Below are 14,828 nucleotides of genomic sequence, written 5' to 3' on the forward strand. Positions count from 1 at the left end.
GGGGGGGGTGTGTGTGTGTGAAAGTGAACCTGCTGCTATGCTGAAGGCAAAGGCTGGGCTTTTGTCTTTTGTGTTGGTGGCCAGGTCATGCCTAGCCTAACATTTATAAAGCAACTTTCAGCTTCTTGGGTTAGGAAAACATAAATATGGTTATGTAAATATTAAGGTGTAAATATAAATCACCTTCTCATACCATAGTAACAAGATGACGCAAGCATAACAAGTAATAACAAGTAGTAAACAAAATCAGCCAACTTAAAGTATGGGAGAGGAGGAAGGATTCTCACTGTCCCATTATCTGCTAAAGTGGCAAATGGTTGCTTTCATTAAAACTGGGTTTGCAACCAGGTATGTGTCTTCCTAGTCACAGAAATACGATAAGTAGCTGTGAAGACTCAAAGCTTTGACTATCCTAGCTACCTTTCTTTCTCTCCATACTTTTCCCAAACTGAAATTGCTTCCAAACAGTGCTCTGGGCAACTGTGGTATGGCTCTGTTTGTTTGCATTTACTGGACGGTGTTAGAACAGTGTGTTCTTTCACTGTTTCCCAGTCTGGTATTTGAGTGTCTCTAATGAAAGGTTGGTACGATACCCATACAAAACAGAGCTAAAGTGAATATGCTTGCTATTAGCATTGTGCAGGGTGTGTTAAACTTGATCTGCTTTTTGCTCCCTGTAGTGGCTTTTACCAAGGAGGAAGCGATGCCAGCTTCAGAGACGTCTAGTTTTGAGAGGGTGTAGCACTTGGGGTGGAAGCCATTGAGGCATGGAGTGAGAACCTTTCCCTTACTACTGTTTACTGCAAAATGTCAAGAACCAGTTTGTCAACAGAGTAAAACTGTCATTGCTTTGGAAATTCAGATGTGAGGAGGAGCTGCCTGAAAAAATCTTTCAATCTGACCCCTTCATGGGCTGAAGACAGGACTGCTGGACTTTTGAAATGACACTTCTCCTCAAAGTATTTAGCAATAGGCATTTCTATTGTACATCATAGAGGGTATGAAGAATTAGAATGGGTGTGGTGCGTTAACCTTGGCTATGGGCTAAACCCCCACCCAAGCACACTCTCTCCACCTCAACAGAATGAGGCATAGAATATAGATGACAGAATACAGAATATATGAAAAAGCTTGTGGATTTTTCAGACAAATACAGGGCCATCACCTACCTATTATCATCATGGGCAAAACAGACTTAACCTGGGGAAAAGTAACTTAATTTATTGCCTGTGAAAACAGATTTAGATAGTGAGAATCAAAGACAAAAATTAAAACGCATCTACCCACCACCTCCCTTCTTCCCAGACTCGGCTTCACCCCTTCACTCCCGCCCTCGAAGTCTTCCTCCCTCTGAGCAGCGCAGGGAATGAAGGTCTGCGGTCAGCCCACGGCAGCTCCCCTCTGCCGCTCCTGCCCCCTCACGCGTTTCCCTGCTCCAGCCCGGGCCCTTCCCAGGGGCTGCCGGGAAACCCCCGCCCCAGCGGGGTCTCTGCCGGGGCCGCGGGGGCATCTCCGCGGGGGCGCCCGGAGCCCCTCCTCCCCTCCTCCCGCTCTCCCCTCGGGGCTCGCAGGGCTGTTTCTCACCCGGTTTCCCTCAGCCCTGGCTGCCGGGCAGCGTTTTGCCCTTTCTGAGCCAGGCTTTCCCCGCGGCGCCCGCCCGTGGCTGAGGGGCTCAGCTGTGCCCTGCGCTGGGGCCGTTGGAGCCGGCTGGAACCGGCTGTGTCCGGCACGGGGCAGCCCCGGCCCGGCGCCACGGGGGCCCGGCCTGCTGCCAGCACCAGGGTACCTGCACCCAAAGAATGGGCTACAATATCACCTCCCAGGCACTTCATCTATTGTATATAATTTTTTATGACCTAAATGCCAGTACTATAGGAAAGTTGCTCTTTGTAGTTCCTTTATTCAAATGAGCGTCATGAGGCTTAAATGCAATTTTTGGTCTCTCTTTATATGGAAGGTTACATCACGTATCAGAATCCTTCCAGCCAAGACGCCCATGAAAATTTTTCCCCAAAATTGAATTGTAGAGCTTGGAGAGTGAAGTAGGACAGGCAGGTCCGCAGGAGAGGCCCAGGGAAACAGCGGCAGAAGCGTTAGGATGCCCGTAACGCTCCTGCGTTCTCTAATGAGGTGTGGAGCTCATGTATGGTAACAGAAGTGCTGAGCAGAATTCAGAGCCTGTGTTTCTTTCCAGGTGTCCATGGTGGATGCTATTCCAGGACTCATAAATGCAATTAAAATGATTCAGAGTATCTCTCAGTATTACAACACATCTGAAAAGATATCCTCCCTGTTTGTGAAGGTCGGTGCTACAGCGTGAAAGGAAATTTTCCCAGATTTTTTGTGCACGCGTGTATGTTTTTTCTTGAGTGAGATACAGAAAACACAAAGGGACCACGCAATTGAAGAGGCAGCATTTTGGTGAATTTAATGCTGCTTTTTTGAACATATAGAGAATTTGAAATAGCGATAAAACTACTTTGTAGTTAGAACTTATTTTACTCTCTGTAGCTGGAGTTGTGAGAATTTTCTCAGACTTCGTGAAGGAGAGGGATAATCTCAACACTGACATGAATAGATGAAGGAACTTTTTGTTACAAAGAGGTTTGCCTGTGGTGAACTGTTTTTTGTAGAACTGGTTATGTGCGCTTATATAGCCATTAAACCTCCTTATGGTTGCATAAAGAAGGAAATGGAGTTGGAAGGACAAACTATTCTGTAATGATCATAGTCTCATCAGCCCTTGATTTTACCTTTGCTTCAGAATTGCTGAAGTCTTATGATTTTGTAGTCCTCAATGTCATTTCAGGGTTGGTACAATATGTTTAGGTTTAGGGTGAGCATAGTTAATTGACAACATTTTGGTGGTGTAACGGTCTGGAGGCTGGATATTGCAAGGAGGACAGTTTGCCTATGTGGCTGGTGTGTGGAATTGCTATTTTGCAGGCTTTAGGTTGGTGGCGTCAGAGGTATGGGGAGAGACTAAAAGAAGGGCTAGATCTGCTTTGTCTTGACTTGTTTTTTTCACAAGATTAAAACTGGTTTTAGGTGACCAATCAGATGATCACAGCATGTAAATCTTACATTTCAAACAACAATACGGCCACCATCTGGAGTCAACCTCAGGAGAGAGTTCTGGAAAAGCTACAAGCAGCCATTAGACTTAAACAGGTAGGTGGGAAGAGCAGGTGGAAAACAGAATATAAGGTGAGATTTAAGACAACGTGATTAGGAAAACTTTATTTTGTATGAGGAAGCAATGTTATAATGAAGAAAAAATGAAACAACTGAAAAATACCCTTTGGAACTGGAGCCTTTATATTTGAGCTAACAGGGAATGCAGTTCAGTGCCTGCTGAACTTCTGGAATCAGCATTTAACTTAACTGTGCTTCTTATATGAGAATTACTTGGATTTTCATGCCTGAGTTTCTCTAGAAAGTTTCTCCTCGCGTGATGAGGAGGGATGTGTGATAGAAATTAAAACAGACTGAGTTACTGAGCTGAATATATTCCAAAGATATGAGGACAAGCTATACCTTTAGAAAGGGTAATTTAGCAAACTGACAAGAATTCAGCTGTTCAGATTGTGTAGATTTGTTGGAAAGATAGCTTTTTTTTTTTTTTTTTTTTTTTTTTTTTTTTTGCATACACTCCCATGACTGTTTTGGGATTTTTCCCCCCTTTGGTGCGTAGGATCATAGGATAATTCAGCATGGAAGGGTCCTCAGCAGGTGTCTAGTTCAATGTTCTGCTCAAAGCCAAAGCAGGTGCAGCTATGAGATCAAACTTGATTACAAAGTCCTGTCTTGAAGTTCTCCAAGGATGGAGAGACTGCATAGCCTTTCTGGGCAACCTCTTTCATTGTTGGACTGTCCTTAGGGTGAAAGATTTTCTCCTCACATCTAGTCTGAACATCTTCTGTTTCAATTCATGCGTATTGGCTCTTGGCCTCTGTCCATGTGTTACTGTGAAGAGCCTAGCTCTGTCTTTTTGATAACCTCCCTGTAGATATCAGGAGGTTCACGTTAGGTTTTCTCCATTACTACTTTTTGATTTCTTAATAGACTAGAACTTCATCCTTGACACCTTCTGAAGCAACAAATCTTGCATAGTTCTAGCAGAAATCAGTGTAAATTTATATGATGTCTTACCATCAGCAATGAGCAGTGAATTTGTATATTTCTACAAAGATACAGCAAATTATCCAGTTGCTGTATTAAAATATGTTGAAGGATTATATTAGTTACAAAAGCTTTCAGCAAATCAATAGATTAAAATTTAAAATTTGAATCACTAACAACTTAGGAAATTATGGGCCCTTTGTATTACTGTCTCCAAATGGGGTTATTAGTACATATATGTGATAAAAAATAACGAAGATTGTTTTTTAGAGGGAGCTACTCTTGAAAGTAACCAAGCAAATCTGTTGACTGTAAATTGACTTTGGGAATAATTCAATTTAAACATGTTTGGAGTAAGGTTTGTGCTCAGGTAAGAAAGCAGAATGAAAACAGGAAGCTGCCATGGAGCAGAAGGGTTTTGTTCTGGAAAGTGATTTTGGAAAATTTGAAATATTATTACTCAATAAAACTGCTCAGCATACAACCATTATTTTCAGTCTCTGAAAACTGAAATCTGGGTTGTCTTCTTGGAAATTCAGTAAACACATCAAGCCCTGCTATAAAATGGAGGGAACAGAATTTCATGCTAGCTAAGGATGGAATGTACAAATACATATACGTGCAGTTCATTCATTTGATGAAATGTGTGATCCTGTAATGGTATTGGTTTAGTTTTCAGAGACAAATTCTGTTACTGTCTTTATAGTGTTCATGATTGTTTATTGATGAAACTTCTTGATCTGAAGTTAGCATAATATCTGCCTGCATAAATTTTGTTCTAGCTAATGACAGTGCCTTTTATTCTATGCTTGACATTCTTTTAAATTTTTCTTTGTTTTTAGGAATATCAAAATTGCTTTCACAAAGTAAAAGAGAAATTGGAACAAAATCCAGCTGAAAGACAGTTTGATTTTAGCGAGATGTATATCTTTGGAAAATTTGAAACCTTTCATCGACGTCTCGTAAAGATAATAGACGTTTTCAATACTATGAAAACCTACTCGGTTCTACAGGAGTCTAACATAGAGGGACTGGAAGGAATGATCACAAAATATGAGGTACATGGTGAAGTTTAGATATCTGTTAGTCTGACTTGAACTTTAAACAAGAAATAATTATGCAAATGAGAAAAGTGTTTATCAAGAGAAAAATTAACTCTGTAAGTTGTGCCGAAATTACTGGGTAATAGTTAACAATGTAAATGTGATTGATGGAAAGGAAGCAGACAGATGAAAAGGGGCAGAGGGACATGCGGAAGAGATATGTTAAAACCAAAGTTGATTGAAAAAAGCAACAAAATGGGGGGACTTTGTAACAGGAGTAATTGGAGCTGTGGTTCGTGTTATGATCAGGAGAAAAAGTGAGAAGTGTAACATTTCTGTCTTCATAAATGTTTTGCCAGCTATGAAAGTGTACTGTGACCAAAATTGCAGACTGTCTTCATCTCTTGCCCATTGTTTTAGGGGTAGCTGATCAGCGCCTGCCACTGAGGCTGGCTCCATTGCCCTGGCGGTCAATGCCGCAGTCAGATTTTCCTTGCAGTTTGGAGTGGAACAGGCCCTAGTTCCATTTCTGTGCTGTACAAATACCAACAAAACATAAATTTAATTTCTTGAAATAAGTCATCTTTTAAAAAGAGAAAAAGACCTTGGACTCTCAGATTTACTTTGTTTCGTGAAGGAAATAGTGTGTTTAATTCCAGAAAAACAGATTATCAGGTTTCCTTAAAATCTGTACTCTAGATCTAGAGTACAGTCATCTGCTTTGTGTTTTATGGGTGAAGAAAGAGGTAGTTCTCAGATAGTTTTCTTTAGGGTGAGGGAGCAAGAGAAGTGATTTAGCTGGTTTGTTCTGGAAAGCTCTGGAAGTTTGGGCTTTTTCTTTTGTAATAGCATAATCCCTTTGCTTGTTAGTATTACTATTCAGGTTTCTTTCCTGGTCCTTTTATTTAGTAGGAGTGAGACGTGAACAACAAGGAGCTCTTCTGAGAATATAAACATGCCAGATCACGTTCTTTTCCTTCCTTCTTTCCAAGATTAACTTTCTTTTCTAGCAAGTAGAGTCTTCCCTGCTTTTACTAAGCATGAGTTAGCTTACCTTATTGTATATCGTTCTTGGTGCAGTATCCTAGTTATGGCACTTGTAAATATTAAAATAAATCAGAAGTATTCAATGTGTGGAGTTTGTAGACTGCTTTTAGAGATCACATGTGATACAGTGGCAGTACAGGCAAATGTGGGATTCTGATTTGCTTTACCCTTTCCATTTTTTTATGGCCATGAGTGAATCGTTTTGCTTTAGTTAAGTAACTGTACGGTAAAATGTGAGCATTCCATAGTCCATCCTGCTTCGATTCACTCTCTGTTGCAGTCCAGGGTTTTGATTCCTTGACTACATCCTTCACAGTAGCCAATTTTTTCCTTCATTCTCTTCTATAGTCTTCTGAGGAGAAACCTGGGCACAACTGGAAGGATAGCTTGTTCCAAGACTATTCCACATGGGCAGGATAGGCGTGGGCTGCTGTAAATGTTGCTCCCTTCACTGAGAGTTGCTCTCTAAAGCTGTGCCAGCAGGCTTCTCAGCAACTCAGGTTGCTGAGAGTTTTGAGGTCATACTATGAAGGTACTATTTTGGTAGGCTGGAACACAGACATCTTATTTGTTTGGGACATTTGTATTTGAAAAGCTGTCTGTGACCATTAGCCCAGGCTGTGATGCAGTCTGCAAACTCTGTACAGATATACTGCATTATCTGTTGCAGCACTAAAATCCTAAAGTAAGAGCTTTGTGTAAGACCTAGTTACTGTGAAGTCAATTTCATTGGGGGGCAGAGGGGTAAAGGGAAATTACACATGCTTAGGTAGAAAATACTACGTGGAAGGTTCTGGATAGTATCCATAAAGGGCAGAAAGTGATTGTACTTTTTTAACAGTGACAAAATCCAGGTATTGAAGTATTTGACATGAACCATAGCTATAGTTATGTGACTGATTATACGACTTGAAAAATTTTTACAATGGGAAGTTTTTATGTTGCTGTTCTCTATGCTTTACCAGTTAGTTGCTGTCTAGGATCTGCTTGTTTTCAGAGGAAAAGATGGACTTTTTATTTACAGCAAAGCAATAAAACTGAAGTTCAGTTGACTTATAATAAAACGATGGAAGTCTGCTGTGCTGAAAATACGTTGAGCTTCGTAGCTGTACTGTGGTAAACAACTAGGACGTTGAACAGTGGTTCATCATTAGAAATCCTTTAACTGTGTGTACAGCTCAAGGGAGATGCTGATTAAGATGTACTTTCGTTTGAGTGGACAGCTATGTAAGAGAAGCCAGGAATAATAAATCCTGGCTGGTGATGGGCTGCATCTTACTGTGACTTTTGAATAGTGTGTTTTTCTCTGGAATCAGTGAATTTAAAGACATGGAAAATACTAATGTGGAAATATTTTTCTGTGTTCAACTTTGTTAACTTTTAAATAGAAATAATGAACCTCTGCATGAGAGCATATTTCATGGGTAACAAATGTCTTGGATTAAAAGGAGGAGTCTGAATTTTCTGTCAATTCTAATTGACTGAAACTAGAAGTAAATAATATAAATAAAATTCATATGGTCATTGCAGCAACTTGTTTCCTGCAAGTATGTCATTTAAGTGGTTTGCTTATATTGCTTAGCAAATACTGCTAACTAATGGCAAGGTAGAATGTGAATGTGCACAGCCCATGGTGCTAAATATTTTGGTACAGTAGGACTTTTGATAAGAAAAATTTTTGGTGATAATTTTCTTTTTCTGTGAAACTGTTTAGAACATTGTTGACATCATGAAGAAAAGGCATTACAATTTCTTGGATCAACGGAAGCCTGATTTTGACCAAGACTATGAAGAGTTTTGCAAAGAGATAAATGATCTTCATGTAGGTTTTATGATTCAAATAAGAATTTAATTTACTGATGAAGCCTCATGAAAACAACAATACCTCTGAGTTACCACCAAACAAGTTATGCAAATCTCGAAGTTTGTATTCTGAAATTGAAAAATTATTCTAATTTATCTCCACTTTAAAGCTTGCATTTATTATCTAACTTTCAGACCAATTTCATGGAATGGTCCAGGAAGGGCCTTGGGGACCTCCAACAAAAGTATTTTTTATTACTATACTTTATTTGGAAGTTATTCTAGCAAGAATAACACAGAAATGGATGATTTCGTTGGGTGAGTGGGGGCATAGCACAAATAAGTCGGATAATTAACTTTCCTATATTCTGAAATCACAAATTGGTGGAAGGAAAGGGTATTTATAGAAGAAAAAAATAAAATAAATTCTTGGCTCACTTTGGCTGCCAAAGACGTAAGCAAGCATTCTTTGAGGGCTCTCAGCATGGTGCAACACTTGAGGGTACAAAAGCTTTTGTTGGTTGTAGAGCTACAGAGGGAACTTGGAAAAGAAAATGCCTTGAAAGTTGATTGTATTGTGTTTAATTCTTGAGGGAAAGAAAAAAGATAAAATGGATACTTACTGAGGTTAGTTTCACATAAACAAATTATGTTCTGATATAGTGCATGATAAATCCTCTCAAGTAATACCTGGCATATTTGAGGTGTGTACCTTACGTAGTTCTCTGGTGTAGAATTATTTGCTTTCCTTTAGGATCAATTAAGGATTTTCATGGACATCACCTTTGAAAATATTTCGAACACTGAAAGAGCACTGAATATGTTGAAGAAATTTGAAAGGTACTATGTCCTATCTGGATTCTAGAATTGGCTAGATGACTAGAATTCTGCCAGGCGATGGAAATAACACTGAGGATGGTGGGAAGGGGGTGAGCAGAGCAGGAGGCATTTCCTTAAATATAAACAAAAAACAACTCGACCTCCTCTCACTCAGCTCTGTTCAGGGATGTCTGCTCAGCAGTGTGGATGAATAAAACCCATATTTTTTGTTTTTCAAAATGCAAAATACAAGTGGACTTTGAACTTCGTCTTTCAAAATTACCATAAATACAGGAATGCTTTATGGCTGTTAGCATATTTGCCTTATCTTTGTCCTTGAATAAGGACGTTAATTTGTTACCACAGTGCAGTTAGGAGAGAGTAAAATGCTTGTATTTGGAAACAGTGAAATTTTTCTTGATAAATTCACATTGTTGCAAAGCAGCTTCAGTCTTTATTGCATCAGTTTTAAAATATTCTGTTTAATGGAATAGACTGCTAGTGGTGGATTGGTTACAGTTTGCTGCACATAATTTTATCTCAGTGTTTGAAAACAGTGACAAAACAGAAAATGTGTAGGCTTACTTGGAAACTTTTATCATCTGGCCTAAATCGTGGTTGCTTGGAATCAGGTTGTGACAGCATTTTTTCAAGCTTTAGTGAAAACTCTACTGCTAAAGTAGTTATTTTCTAAAGAATGCAAGGGAATCTGGAATGACTGTATTTTCCAACAATGCATCATAAGAATTTCAGAAGTATTGAAGGAATTTTTAAAGTTATTATTATTTTTCTAACCAGATTACAAATCCCGAACCTTGGCATTGATGAAAAGTATCAGAAAATACTTCAAAACTATGGTCATGACATAGAAACAGTCTGTAAGATCTACACTAGGCAGAAGCATGATCCTCCACTGGCTCGTAATCTGCCTCCAATAGCTGGTAAGATCTTGTGGGCACGCCACCTATTCCATAGGATCCAGGAGCCTATGGAGTCTTTCCAGCGGCACCCGGCTGTTCTGCAAACACCAGATGGCAAGCGTGTAATCCGCAACTACAACAAAGTAGCAAAAGTTCTTATGGAGTTTGAGGTGATCTACCACAGGGGATGGCTTCAGCAGGTAAAAAAGCTGATTTTGATTAGGATATTTCTTTAAAAAAAACAACGTGGTGGGTTTTTGTTGTTGGTAGACTGCTAACATTTAGCCTTACAGACAAGATTGGATTCCTGTTGTTTCAGGCCTCAGTGAAACACTGGGTTACACCAGTGTGAAGGAATCTCTTGTTAATAGCAGTGGTCAGGTGTGCCAAGCCGTAGACTTAGGATGCCTCTTAAGTGAGGGGTGGAAGAGGAAAAGGTACTTTATAAGAAAGTGTTTCCATTAATAAAGAGTGCCTGTAGCTGAGTTTAGGAGCAATTGAAAGACCTTCATTATAACTAGGAAGTTATAATGAAAACTATTTACTATGGAAATGTATAATGAAGATCCGGTGGTAGCCTTAGTGGCCCCTCTTGTCTCTGCTGTATCCTACTGACTCTGGTGCAAGAAGACCATGTGTGGGGAGGAGAGTTTTATTAGCCGGTTATCTTAAGGTAAAAGCAGACACAGAGGTTTCCTCTGGTCTGGACACTATGGATTTGTTTTTTGAGTGACAATCCATGCATACACTCCAAGTGAATGTACACATAAGAAAGCCTCCAGTCTCAACAGATAGAGCACCCTGTAGAATTAATAGCATCCTCAGTGTACAAGTGTGTCTTGAGCCTGTTGTGGGTTAGCTCTGGTAGGCAGCTGAGCACCACACAGCCGCTTGGTCGCTTATATTAGAGGTTGTATAATATGCTGTATTCAGACTGCCTTGCTCTGGTGCTGGATATACATTACTGATGATTAATCTGGTGTTGACTGCCAGTTGGGAACCAAGGAACCTGAAGAGTATTACCTCAACTGTTCTTTCATTATAGATTATATTTCAGGTACATCAGATCTAAGTTTGGTACTATTGACCTCTGTATCCTCCCAGAATGTATTGACCTCTGGTCCTCTTCCCAGGCATTGGTGAAAATTGCCATTGTTGTACTTAAAAATGTATTAACTTCAAGTGCTTGCCCTGGTGACTTGAGAATCCTATCTTTGATTTCATGTACTCTTCACAGAGAGCTGGTATGGTATGTGTATCGTTCATGTTTTATGGAAGAGGAATTGTGATGCTTCAGGAAGCCTTTGGTATTTGTTTGGTATTTCTATCTTGGACTCAGTTTCTGTTTTGATGCCAGTACTGTGCTGGATACCTGCATGGTTCCAAATATACTGGTGATAGCTTTCACTGAATTGTGCCTGCTGCTCATATCGTGGCCTTTCCTGGGCACTTTTGAGATATGTTCCCTGTTCCAGCTATGAAGACTAAGGAGGCTGTATGCTTCTTGTGGGACTACATCTGTCTCATTTGGCTAGATGATCTAGTGATCAGATTTTCTGACATGTATCATGCCTTAATGGAGCAGTCAAGTACACTCTCCGTTCATCTTTTACAAAATGACTGTAGCATTCAAGGCATTTCCCCTGAACTGGTGCCTGCCTTTGTGAAGTCCTAGTGACGCAATTCTGATCTGTGCTAAAAGCAAGCATCTGGTTTCTCCTACAGCAGAGTCAAATTCCACTTAGCAGCCACATAAACTTGCTGAGCCTGCTGCAACCTTACTAGGTGGGAACAAAGGGAGCTGGATTTGAACACAATTTCAAACTTTTGAAGCGAGCAGACGTGCCTTGAAAATGTATGAGAAGTATATCCACTTTAACATCAATGCACTTGTCTAACAGATACGGCAAAAAAATGTAACTACTGTTCAGCAATCTCTTCTGTCTTGAGGCAACAGGAGTGCAGACTGATGTGGACATGAGTACTTTGGAACACAAGGTGGAGCTCCTGCTCTACTCCTGAACAAAAGAAAAACAATAGAGCAGGGCAAGTGTCCTGTGGGGTTGTAAATGCAACAGAAATAGGGCTGTAGCTCCTCCTACTATTTATTCTTCCATACAGTGGAAATAGTTATGATTAGTGGCACTTTCTGGTATTTGTGAACATTTTTTCCCCTCTTTTGCCTGTTTGTTACTGGATGGTTACCACTTCCTTTATCCACTTCTTTTAATAGCATAAGATTTAAAGCCGTTATTTTTGTGCTATAGCAAATTATGTTCAACTTAGACATATTAAAATAATATAATACCGTGAAGTGTGAAAGTTGCTATAATTCTATGGCAGTGTAAGATTTGCATCTTCAATGTAGCCCTTATTTATGTCACAAATTTCTGTTACCTTAATAATGAAAATTGCATGAAAAAAAAACATAAATGGGAGGGGAAGAGATTGATAATGTGAATAATGAGTCTCTGAAGTCCGAAGAAGAGTGCAGTAGATTTGCTGGTGAGCTTTGCAGAAAAAATTTCAGCTCCTATTTAAGGCAGCTCTGCTGAGTGACTTTGGTGCTAATGGATAGAGCATGACAGCTTCACCGAGAAAAATTGGTTAGATGATTTATTGAAAAATGCTGTTTTAAAATGTCATGATAATACATGATACAGCTGAAGCAAGTAGTATAGGAAACTGTATTTTAGATGTGGAAAGGGGGTGCAAATTTTCAGCCTGTGTTCTATAAAAAAAGGAAAAAGTACACTGAAAGAAATCAATGAGTTATGAAACTATTGTTTAAAAACAAGATCCATCTCAGTGTAATGTGATATATTAAATTTGAGAAGTGAATAAAGAACAATAAAATTATGTCAGCAACTGGAGACTAGGAACAGCAGCAAAATTTTTCACGTAGGAGAAATTTCCTTACCTAAGGCATGACTTCTTCCTGGTATCAGCCAAACTTATGAATACTCTCCCTTCTAATCACGTGGAGCACAAATAGAATTCTAATATTCAAATAAGGCAGTTAAACCAATAGTGTGAGTAGGCTTCCCTTTTAAGAATTAAAAAGGTCTATAATAAAGATTTTTTTTCTTTTTAAAAATTTGCCCAGAGGTTGGATATAATTGGGAGTTCCATTAAGATTGGAGTGTGGTATATCTGTTAGGTAGAAGAAAACAAGTGAAAGGGGAAATGAGGAAAAGTTTATTCAAAAGATATGTTTGAAGAAGTTATCCAAGAATAATTTAGTACATCAAGGAGGTTGTATGCAGCCTTATTGAAGAACGTGCAATAAGTTTTAAGGAAGTGAGAGTTCAGATTTAAGAGGTTTGAAGTAAGAAAGTCTATGGCTCTGCTTTTGATGTTGGACTATGGAATGCAGCTTATAATACCCAAGAACCAGGAGAAGAATGTCTGTCAGATAAAGAACAGTTAATTTGATTATTAAGCATTTGGGTACATACAGATTGTGTTAATAATGTTTCATTGTTGATTCCTACCATATCAGTCTTTATTGTCAGCAGTACCTGATTTTAGTATCTGCTGAAGTGCCATTTATGTCCAAACCAAAGTATTTCATTGTACTGGTTTCTCTGATCAGGAATGATGACTTTGTTTCCTGCAGATTGAATTAACTCAAAGAGGACTTCAGACATCTCTCTTGGTAAAAGCACCAGAAACAGGAGAATTATTTGTTAATTTTGACCCTCAAATATTAACTTTAATCAGAGAAACAGATTGCATGGCTCACATGTGCCTTGAAATCCCACCATTTGCAAGTATTATTCAGCAGAAGAGAGACTGGTATAAGAAGATTGTCAACAATTTGCATGTGGGTTTATTTTATTTCTTTTATTTATGTGTAGTGTACATTTCGATATCTAGGTTCTATACATATGGAAGAAAAAAATGAAGATCAGCTATTACACAAATAGAAAACATTGGCAAATATATTTTTTATCTTTATGACTGTCCTGAGGCACTCTTAAAAAGAATTTCTTGCCTTTGTATTTTCTGTGAAGTCACTTCAAAGATGCATGGGTTTAGGGAAGCTCTGCAGAGCTTGGGAAAGAGATGGCAATGGGGAGGAAAGGAGGGTTACAAGATGCCTTGCTCTGTTGCCTGCTTTCTAAATGATAAACAATTTGTCTCTCATCCAATAATGGAGTCAACATTGGATACACTGTGTTTTGAGAGGACAGCGGGGAGGGAGGAACAGATAGTATGCCTCTAAAAAGTGTAGAGCACCCAGCAAGTATCAGCGTAGTTCCTGCACCAGAGTTTTACACAGATGTCTGTGGAATAGTTTAAAACAAAGAAGCTAAAACTTCCCTTTCTTTCATCTTTTAAATCCTTTGGATCATTTTGTCTACCTATGAACTTAAAAGGTTCTCAGTGACTCAAGATGGGGGTTCAAAGACAGGGGTCCAGAAAACTACAGCTTCAAAGGGCTACTTGATCATGAAATGAGGGGAAAAAAGGTCATATTAAGTCATAAAGTTATTGCAAGGATTGTGTTTTGCAAAATATGGAACTAGATCAGCAGGTTAAAGATGCATTAGAAACCAAATATCATATTAAAGTTCTGGTAAGGCTGGTCTAATAACGCTGCTGAAAAGTTCACTTAGATGCATTTTTTTCCTTGAGCTTTTTGCCTCCTGGGCCATCCATTTGGAGCCTTAAATTTGCAAGCCTTTTTCTATGTATGTTGTGGTTTAACTCCGGTAGGCGGCTAAGCATCTCACAGCTGCTCACTTACTCCCCCCAGTGGGACGGGGGAAAGAATCCGAACGTTAAAAGTGCGAAAACCTAGGGGTTGAGATAAAGGCAATTTAATAGGGAAAGCAAAAACTGCATGCACAAGCAAAGCGGTATAAAGAATTAATTTACTTTATTGGCAGGCTGGTGTTTAGCCATCTCCAGGAAAGCAAGGCTACTTGGGAAGACAAACAGTGTAGCTCTGAATGTCCCCCTGCCTCCTTCTTCCCTCAGATTTTATTTTTGAGCATCATGCCATAGCTATGGAGTATCCCTTTGGTCAGTTGGGGTCAGCTGTCCTGGCTGTGTTTCCTCCCAGCTT

The 14,828-nt window shown here is 39.4% G+C and overlaps 1 protein-coding gene across 1 annotated transcript in view; it reads left to right on the plus strand.

The window, feature by feature from the left end:
• The window catches only part of DNAH5 (dynein axonemal heavy chain 5), a 152,298-nt gene that overhangs the window by 40,221 nt on the left and 97,249 nt on the right, over nucleotides 1-14,828 (plus strand). Inside the window, exons 9-15 of the mRNA XM_063324079.1 lie at nucleotides 2,195-2,302; nucleotides 3,049-3,171; nucleotides 4,965-5,180; nucleotides 7,927-8,034; nucleotides 8,770-8,855; nucleotides 9,633-9,954; nucleotides 13,374-13,580. Coding sequence (XP_063180149.1) covers nucleotides 2,195-2,302; nucleotides 3,049-3,171; nucleotides 4,965-5,180; nucleotides 7,927-8,034; nucleotides 8,770-8,855; nucleotides 9,633-9,954; nucleotides 13,374-13,580 — 1,170 coding nt within the window. The remainder of the gene's footprint in view (nucleotides 1-2,194; nucleotides 2,303-3,048; nucleotides 3,172-4,964; nucleotides 5,181-7,926; nucleotides 8,035-8,769; nucleotides 8,856-9,632; nucleotides 9,955-13,373; nucleotides 13,581-14,828) is intronic.

This window comes from Chroicocephalus ridibundus, chromosome 2 (assembly GCF_963924245.1).
Source record: "Chroicocephalus ridibundus chromosome 2, bChrRid1.1, whole genome shotgun sequence".
Taxonomy (NCBI): Eukaryota; Metazoa; Chordata; class Aves; order Charadriiformes; family Laridae; genus Chroicocephalus; species Chroicocephalus ridibundus.